The 9491-nt window shown below is 55.9% G+C and overlaps 1 protein-coding gene across 1 annotated transcript; it reads right to left on the bottom strand.

Moving 5' to 3' along the window:
- Positions 1-302: 302 nt before the first annotated feature.
- Positions 303-9123, bottom strand: LOC119847444 (leukocyte immunoglobulin-like receptor subfamily A member 6). The gene is made up of 7 exons (XM_043501235.1): positions 8987-9123; positions 8809-8844; positions 7935-8207; positions 7096-7386; positions 3469-3582; positions 1983-2092; positions 303-1048 (listed from the first exon to the last, which is right to left on the bottom strand). Exons 1-5 carry the CDS (start codon positions 9015-9017, stop codon positions 3503-3505), a joined length of 711 nt encoding a protein of 236 aa, XP_043357170.1. The 5' UTR covers positions 9018-9123; the 3' UTR covers positions 303-1048; positions 1983-2092; positions 3469-3502.
- Between the last annotated feature and the right edge of the window lie 368 nt (positions 9124-9491).

The raw sequence follows: 9491 nt of genomic DNA, 5'->3' as shown, positions 1-9491 counted from the left end.
CTGTGTCCAGTGGAGACTGCTTGACTCATGGGGACTGCCTGATCCCCGGGGCACATCAAAGATCTTTCCAGCAAGCTGGCAGAAAATATAAAAGAGGGGAAATGACATCATCCCTTGGCTTCTCTTCCCTGCACCTGGAGGACAAAGAGTTGGAACTGGGGAAGGGTGGCCCCAGGCTGAATTGGAGTCCAGTCTGTTGTATTGAGGATCTGTAACTGGCTTGTACTATCTGTCAGGGAGAGATGCTGCCTGATTTGAATCCTGTTTCATTTGTAGAACTTAGATTGTGAATATATCTTTATTTCTTAAGTAACATCTCTGCACCCGCTTCTTATAGCCACTTAAAATCTCTCCTTCTGGGGTTAATAAATCTGTTCTATATTTGACCTAAACCACTGTGTTTTGGTTGAAGTGTTTGGGAAATCTTAGCTCAGTACCTTTCTTTAGTACTGCGAGAGGGCCTAAAAACCCACTAAGCGTCAGTGAGGGGCCAACAGTCCCCTTACGTTAGCAAACGGAGAGACAGGTGGTGGGGGAGAGACAGGATGGAAATGGGGGTGAAATACGGCTTCTGGGGATGGTGTTGGACACTGGACTTGGGTTAGTGACAAGCGAGTGCTTTGGCTGCAAGGTGAGCCTGATCCCTGCTGCTCAGACCCTGGATGGTGACAATCTGGGTAGGACCGGCCCCGCATTGAGTCCGTTCTCCTTAGGCAGGGCAGGTGGGATTGGTGCCATACACCCGACTGCAGCACCCGATGGAAAGCCAGGAGAGTGAGCTAGGAGAGGAGAAAAGACACAGTGGGGAGGAAAACAGCACAACCAGGGAAGGGAACAGGATCTCCAGGGCCTTCGGGGCGCTGCTAATCAGCTGTCCCCGTGGACGGGCTGGGGGCTGCAGGTCACGGCAATGGGACAACTTCCAGCTCGCAGAGGGGAAAACAAAAGTCCTTAAACAAGAGTCAGGCTGGCTGGCTCCGGCCTCTCCGGGAGAAAGTCCTTTAGACGAGTCAAGTCGGGCTGCAGCGCTGGGGGGTCCAGAGATGAGCTGGGGGAAGATGAAGATGAGAGAAGCTGAGCCGGGCTGCAAGGTGGGATGGGGGAGGAGAGAGAGAGTTGGGCCCATCATCAGGTTTTTACCAACGTCACTTTTTAACGAACCCATCGAGGGGGAAAATGTGCAGCCTAGTCCCGTCCCCTCATTATTTTGCCCCCCAAATAGGCCCAAAGTCCCTCCCGCCAATGTGGGGCTATTGACTCCTGGTTCCAGCTTCTTCTTTCCCCTAGCACGATGTTGACAGTCGTGAGGCTGTAGCCAGGGGGCTTTTCGGGTCAGACCAACCCAGTGTCTGTGGCTGGTTCCTTCGCCCGGGTTACAACATTCAGCACCGTCCCCAATTTCCCCTGGTTCTCCGGGGCCTTGGCACAGCTGGGGAACTTGCCTGTGGGTTTTACATGTGAGCTTGCAGCCGGGCCGCTTTGCAGGCTCCACAGCCACAACCGTGCGAATGACCCCCGGGCGGCTCAGGCTGGCGGGACGATCCCACATCTTCACCGGTGTGGCTGTGTCGGAGCATGTCCTGGAGGCCCTGGGCACGGGGGGTGCTGTCCACAAGCCATGGCCCCTAGAGCACCCTGTGTCCTGACAGCCCCAGCTGCCTTGTAGGGCCTGGAGCTCTCCCCTAGAGTGCCCTGTGGCATGGGCTCCCCATCCCGCTGCTGTTAGCCATTTCCGCCACCCCCAGACAGAGGCCCTGGTGCAGCCCCTCCCCCAGCCCCACGCTGATCCGGGTCCATCTGGACGCCCTGAGGGCTGCTCAGCGGGGCCGGCTCAGATGGGTTCGGCTGCACTGGTCCTTCTGGCTCCGTCCTGATGACGTGGCATCATGTCTCTCTGGGTGACAGTGACCCCGCTGCCCTTCCCCCATGCTGGGGCAATCAGGCTGGACTGGGGGGAATCATGTGGGGGGGGGTCAACTCACCTAGCGTCTGCCCCTCCTCCATCCATGGGCAGCCTCGGCCAAGATCAGCGCCAGGGCCAGCAGGATCCCGGCGCCCAGAGCCAGACGGACAATGTTGTCCCGGCTGTAATCTGGGGGTGACAAAAGGGGAGGGGGGGCGTCAGCAGCTGCTCAAGGGGGTGGGGTCGGGGGTCACCATCCAGGCGGATGAACAGGGGCCCCCACCCCCTTTCTGCCCCCCCACAAAAGAAAACTACCACAGCCCCATATGTCCATCCTCCCCATCTATCTAATCTAATCTATTGGCACCCACACCCCTCTCTCCAGGGGCACTGGAACAGGGGGGCCATGTGCTCCCATCTTTTACCAGCAGTAAGGGTGGGTGGGAGGGGGCAGAGAGGAGTGAGTGGGGGGCAGGGTCTTGGTGGGAAGAGGTGGCAAAGAAAGGGGTACTTGGGGAAGAGGTGATGTTGGGGCAGGATCTTAGGGAAAGGGGCGGCACATGGGCGGGGCGTCAGGGGCAGTGCGACTCTGTTGGGTGGGGCCACGGTTCGAATACTTGTGCCCCTCCCACACTTTTAGGTTGCTTCTGCTGCTCTTGCCTGTGTCCATCTATACCCTCCACCCCGTCCCCCACAGACACCCCTCTATATCCATCCATCTACAGTGACTGGAGACTGCTCTAGGTAGACACTGGCGCCGATTGGTCCCAGGCTCCTCCAGCCTCTGTCTGTCTGACATTTCCAGCCTTCGTCCCTCACCCATCCCCAGTACCATGGCAGTAGCCAGGCTTGGCCATACCAGCTCTGGCCAATGGGCCCATCTAGCCTGGTATCCTGTCCCCCATGCTGGCTGCCCCTGGCTGCTTCACAGGGCACCCCTAGTGACCACTGATGGCCCCAGCTGCCCCCAGATATGGTTGCCAACTGTCTAATCACCAAAATGCAAACACCCTTGTGCTTTGAGATCATTGGGAGAACCACACTGCTCTGAAGCAATCAGCAGTGGTAGATGTAACGGTGCTGTCTTCGCAACAGCCACTGTTAGGTTCCAGAGTCAACAATGTGTCACTCTGAATTGGTGGGTTCAAGTCTGAACTGCAAAGATGGAGCCCTGCTTCTGAGCCGTTCCCCCAGCCTGTCTGCAGTCGCAGACAGACAAACCGGATACATGGGAGCATGATCCCCGGCTCTTCATCCCTGTTTTCCCAGGGGGATACACATCGAGCTGTGCCCCACCTGGGTGGCTTTATGGTGCCAGAGGGCAGCACAGCACCCCAGTCTGTGGGGCTCCGGGGTGGGACTGTGCATTGATGGGAAGCTCTTCCAGGCCCTGCCCCCACCAAGCCAATCTGGCAGCTGCCCAGTGAACCCTCTCCCCAAGCATATGAAATTAGTCCAGGGGGGGTCTCAGCCCAGATGGGACATTTGCTATGGGGATCTGCCCCGTCCCACCCAGCCAGCCCTTCGTGGCTTCCCACAGCAGTGGCTCCTTGGGCAGCATAAACCTGTTTCTGGGGGGGCTGATGGTGATTTCCTGCCTTAAGCCCCGGTACCCGGACTTGCGCCACCTGGGTGGGTTGGAGCCGGCGCCGTTCCTGGCCAAGTCGGGTCAGTTCCCCCTGCAGGAATAGAACCAGCCCTATAGAGCTAAAGGGGAACTTGTCTGCCAAACCGGGCTGTATCAAACCAGGGGGCGTGAATTCCAAGAGCTCAGACTTGCTCTGAGATCACCAGCGGGGGTTGCTCTCTATAAATATATCAGAGGGATAAATACAGGAGAGGGAGAGGAATTATTTCAGCTCAGCACCAATGTGGACACAAGAACAAATGGGTATAAACTGGCCACCAGGAAGTTTAGACTTGAAATCAGAGGAAGGTTTTTAACCATCAGAGGAGTGAAGTTTTGGAATAGCCTTCCAAGGGAAGCAGTGGGGGCAAAAGATCTATCTGGTTTTAAGATTCTACTTGATAAGTTTATGGAGGAGATGGTATGATGGGATAATGGGATTTTGGTAAGTAATTGATCTTTAAATGTTCAGGGTAAATAGGACTAATCCCCTGAGGTGGGATATTAGATGGATGGGATCTGAGTTACCCAGGAAAGAATTTTCTGTAGTATCTGGCTGGTGAATCTTGCCCATATGCTCAGGGTTTAGCTGATCGCCATATTTGGGGTCGGGAAGGAATTTTCCTCCAGGGCAGATTGGAGAGGCCCTGGAGGTTTTTCGCCTTCCTCTGTAGCATGGGGTATGGTTGACTTGAGGGAGGCTTCTCTGCTCCTTGAAGTCTTTAAACCATGATTTAAGGACTTCAATAGCTCAGATATGGGTGAGGTTTTTCATAGGAGTGGGTGGGTGAGATTCTGTGGCCTGCGCTGTGCAGGAGGTCGGACTAGATGATCAGAATGGTCCCTTCTGACCTTAGTATCTATGAATCTATGAACCACATTGGATTAATCATTTCGGGTCCAGTTTTCATGTAGACAAGGTCTTAGTCCATCTTTCTATCCCTCATCAGACACGCTCCCATCTGTCCACCACCCTACCTTCCCACAGACCAGTAGCCGTAGGTTCCCATGGATCATTCCACCATCCTCTGTGTAGAAGACCTGAACCCATCAGTTCTGTCTGCAGGGACTGTCCCCCTCCAAACGGCCCGAATGGCCCCATGGGCATCTGAGCCAAGAGCTCTGTTCCCCGGGGGGTGAATTATTCCATTTCTCCCGCCCACCTTCTCCCTCCGGCTCCGTCATGGGGGGATCCAGCTACCGGGACCTGGCTGGGTCAGTTCCCTCTGTGGGATTAAAATGAGCGTTGGCTGTGTGGGGGAAATTGCTGTTAACCTTGCTGTTGAAACTGACCCCATCCCATTCTGCGGCAAAATCTATGCACTATATGCAACATATGCAAGAGCTGTAACTCAAGAAGCCTACAGGCCTGTATCCTTAAGCTAAAGCATTTACGTATGCTAGGCTGTGGCACTTGACCCAGATAATGGACTAGGCCAATCTCTAACTAGAAAAGAACCAAAAGGGCCTCCGGAAGAATCCCTAGCTGTCCATTATATGCACCCTCCAACCTGCAAAAGTCCCTAGTCAAAACACTGCCACAGCAAACCGCAGATCTTTATAAGATCTTGATAATAACAGGGTCAGCACGTGCTTCAGCACTGTGCTAGTTATGAAACTGTTCTTCCATTAATTCCTTATAAGGCTTTATTAATAATGCTTGAGTGGTAAGGAAATGTATCATTTGGCTTGAATTTGGACCTATATAAGTCTGGCATTATAGGGGCAGGGCAGAGAAAGACCAGGGTGGCACCTGCGTGTGACCATCTCTGTCTCCTTCTCCCTGCATGCTTGCATTCAGTAAAAGGACCTCAGACTGTTTGAACCAAACAGATGGTGTGACTCGTTTTCCACAACACCTGGGATGGGGAGAGGGACGGAACCAGCACCCAGGCCCGGGTGGGAAGGGGCTGAAACGGTGACTCAGCGATTGGGCCGCTCGCCCCATGACCTGGCGTTTGTTATGGGTTCAATTGTCTGCGCTGGTGGGGGGTGAATTCAGCGCTGGGGCCGGTGCTGTCTGGGCAGCCCCTGGGCCCCGACTCCTCTGTGCATCCCCAGAGTGGGAGCAGCTGAGGGAACATCCCCCTGGGAAAGGCCCCTGCTCTGTAGCTCCCCCTGGGAGCAGGGATCCTCCCTCCCTTGGCCCTGAACCTCCAGCGGCTGCTGCTCCCACCCTGGCTGGGAACCCCCCAGTGATTGTCCCCACTCCTCAGCCAGGTGTCCCCTCTGCTGGGCCTAGAGCTCAGGGCAGAGCCGGCTCTGAGCATCCCATTGGGGAAGACACCCCCTGAGGGTCTGGCTGGGTGTGGGGCTGTGGTTGAGGACCCACACCGAAGGAAATCCACTCTCTCAAGGACCATCGAAGCGAGAGCATCTAGACGATGGAGACTGCTGGACCCACCTCTAGGCAAAGATCTTCCCAGTAAACTGGAAGAAGCTATAAAGAGGGGAAGTGACAGCGTCCCTTGGCTTCTCTCCCCCCACAACTCAACACCTGGAAACATGTCTGGAGCATAGATGCTGGCTCTGTGGGTGCTCACGGACCCACGGGGAAAAACTGGTGGGTGCTCTGCACCCACTGGCAGTTCCTTGCCCCCCCAGCTCACCTCACCTCCGCCTCCTCCCCTGAGCACACCGTGTCCCTGCTTCTACTCCCAGTGCTTGCTGCCGCAAAACAGCTGTTTCACAGCGTAACAAGCTGTGGGAGGGAGGGGGAGGAGCAGGAACGCGGTGCACTCAGGGGAAGAGGCCGGAAGGGAATTTGGGGAGGGACTCCAATAGGTGCAGGGAGGGGGCGGAGTTGGGGCGGGAACTTTGGGGAAGGGGTTGAAATGGGGGCGGAGCAGGGGCGGGGGGGTCGAGCATCCACCAGCACCAGGAGAAGTTGGCACCTATGGTCTGGAGGACAAAGACTTTGAACTGGGGAGGGTGGTCCCGGCCGGAAGGCAGTTTCCGTCTGTGTACTGAAGATCTGTGACCTGTGGGTACCAGCTACCAGGGGGAGACGCTGCTTGATTCAAATCCTGGCTAGTTTGTAGAACTCAGACTGCCAGTTTATTTTTGTTTCTTAAGTAACTGACTCTGATCTCTACACTTGCTAGTTATAATCACTTCAACTCCATCTCTCTGGAGTTAATAAATCTCTTTTCTATTTGATCTCAAACAGTTTGTTTTGGTTGAAGTGCCTGAGAAATCTCAGCTCAGGTTACAAAGGCTGGTGTGTGTCCTCTCACCATCGAGGGAGGGCCGGACTGGGTAATGAACTGACACTGGCCAGGCTTCTGATCAGTGCAGGATGGTACCAGGCTGGGGATCTGGGAGGGGCTTTGCTGGCGCAACCCTATTAATGGTTTGTGAGAGGCTGGGAGATCATTCATGTAACTCCTATGGGTGTGTCCCTGGCTGTGGATGGCTGGGTAAGTGCAGGACCTGCCAGAGGTTTGACATCAGCATCACAGTTGCGAGGGATACCCCAGGTTGGTGGGACAGAGGGTCCAGCGGTTCCATAGACCTACCCTGGGAAGCCTGTCACAGAGCGGAGATACTGAGCCGGGCCCCTCACCTGCTACTATCAGCTCCACGGGGTTGCTGGGATGCGACCAGACAGAGAGGTCCGATTTGGTGCTATATTGGCAGCTGTAGCTCCCTGTGTGTCTCCGGCTCACGTTGTGGATGGTAAACTCAGCCACATCCCCAGAAGTCTCTGCCCAGCACCGTACGTCCGGGTTTCCAAGTTTATACATGAGGAACGTCACTTTTTGGCATCGACACTCACACCGGATGGTCACAGTTCGCCCCAGGGCGACTCCCCAGAGGGGGCTCAGGGAGATGGAGGGTTTGGGGTAGCTGAGCTCTGCAGTGAGAAGGAGACTGGCTGTGAGACAGACCCCGACACAGTCACTGCGCCCCGTCCTCGCTGCACGGTCCCAGACTTGGGGCCCCTGGGAGAAAACCCAGCCAGAGGCATCTCTTCGAGATCCCAGAGATTCCTGGAAGCTATGTCCGAAACTGCCTGAGGACCTAAATCCAGAGCACCCTCTGTACCAGTCTATCCACTTAATGATCCCCACCAGCCTAGGAGCCAGGACGCCTGGGTTCTATCCCTGGCTCTGGGAAGGGAGTGGCGTCTAGTGGTTAGAGCTGGGGAGGCCTGGGAATCAGAGGTGCTGGGAGCTGCACAGGCACAATGAGAAAAAGCCCCCACCCTAAAGCCAACCCCAACTCTCTAACCAGACACAAGGTGCAGGGAGGATGATTCATACAAGGGGAAATGGAAGCACGGGGAAGTAAGTGACACCCCAAGGACCCCTGGGGTCAGGGATTCCCCCCCTGTGTCAGCCCTGAATCTACAGCAGCTGGGAACCCCCCTGTGACTCTGTCCCCGCTCCCCGGGCCCCTCACCTGCTACAACAATCTGCACGTAATCACGGGGATCCGGCTCCGATCTGGAGTGAGATCTACAGCTGTAGAACCCTGCGTCTTCCTGTCTGGCGCTGGGGATGGTGAATTCACCCCCGTCCCCAGCAACGTCCAGCTCCTGGATTTGGATTTCACCTTTATACAGAAATAACCTCCTGGCCTCGCTCCGGCACTGACAGCGGATGGTGACGGCTGCCCCTGGGACTATCACCCCGCTGGGGCTGACGGAGATGGAGGGTCTGGGTGCAGGGAGCTCTGCGTTCACACACAAACAGGAGTGAGATAGGGAGACACAAACCCCTCCCCATGTGTCTGTAACCTGTCCTCAGTGCCCAGCTCCAGGGACAGCGCCAGGGATAACAGATACCTCACTGCATCTACAGCAGGGGTCTCAAACTCAAATGACCATGGGGGCCACATGAGGACTAGTACATTGGCCCGAGGGCGGCACCTCTGACCCCACACCTGCTGCCCTGGCCCCGCCCCCACTCCACCCCATCCATGAGGCCCTGCCCCTGCCCCGCCTCTTCCCACCCCTTCCCTGTCCCCATTCCAACCCCTTCCCTGAAATGCTGGGGGGGGGGGGGTGCCACGGGGAGCTGGCGGCCTGCAGTTTGAGACCCCTGATCTACAGGGAACCTGTGAGCTGGGTTCTGATCTCAGCCCCCAGGGTCAATCCGAAGTCACTCCTGACTGCACTGAGGGCAGGGCTGGGTTCTGATCTCAGCCCGCTGGGGTCAATCCAGAGTCAACCCTGACTGAGTTTTGGGGGAAGGTTCAGGTCTCAGCTGCTCTTTTCCCCTCCACCTCCCACCCCCATCCTTAACACTTAGCGTTGAGCAGCACAGATACTCACCTCTGGACACTTCGCTCTGCCCGGCCAGCCAGCAGCCTAGAGAGGAGATGGCTTGTTAGGGACCAGATCCCAGAGTGACTGGATCCTACACTCTGGTCTCAGATTCCCCCCAAGGGCACATGGCCTGGTCTCAGATCCTCCCTTACAGGCACATGCCCTGGCTGTCTCCAATACTCACCGATGAAGAGGACAGTGAGAGCAGATACCATGATGGGGCAGTGAGGGGGCCCCTCAGCGCTGTCACCAACACCCTGGTGCCCAGCTCCACCAAGCCCCAAATAAGGAACTCAGCTGGTGGCTGCAGCTAGAGGAAGTTGATGATGTCTCATTTCTTCCTACATCCATCACACCTTGTCTCTAATCTGCAGGCGAAATCTAATGCAGCTAAAGTAAGCAGCAGCCACTGCAAAACAAAGAGACCTTCAGCTGGTCAATCATCATGCAGCTCGCAGCTTGTTCGTGTCTGTGGGGAGCGGGCACAGGTCACCCTCAATTTATCCTGCAGCCTTGGGGAAGGTGCAACAGGCTGGGAGCCAGGAGACCAAAGGGTCTAGTCTTTAATCTTTGCCTGACCACGATTTCCATGCAGATTCTCCCCTCCCATCCTGTCCTTTCTTATATTCTGGGATCAAACCTCACTGGTGACCCATGTAGGTAAAATTAATACGTGATCATGCAATTAA

Source organism: Dermochelys coriacea, chromosome 23 (assembly GCF_009764565.3).
Source record: "Dermochelys coriacea isolate rDerCor1 chromosome 23, rDerCor1.pri.v4, whole genome shotgun sequence".
NCBI lineage: Eukaryota > Metazoa > Chordata > Testudines > Dermochelyidae > Dermochelys > Dermochelys coriacea.
Note: the sequence above shows the minus strand (reverse complement) of the source record. Positions and strands in the feature narration are given on the sequence as shown.

What these genes read in the sequence shown, in the direction of transcription:
- LOC119847444 (XM_043501235.1), bottom strand. Translation starts at nt 9,017, where the DNA reads ATGGTATCTGCTCTCACTGTCCTCTTCATCG. An exon ending in CGTGCAGATTGTTGTAGCAG is followed by an intron (nt 7,387 to 7,934) that starts GTGAGGGGCCCG and finishes TTCTCACTGCAG; the next exon opens with AGCTCAGCTACCCCAAACCC. An exon ending in CGTGGAGCTGATAGTAGCAG is followed by an intron (nt 3,583 to 7,095) that starts GTGAGGGGCCCG and finishes CTATTCCTGCAG; the next exon opens with GGGGAACTGACCCGACTTGG.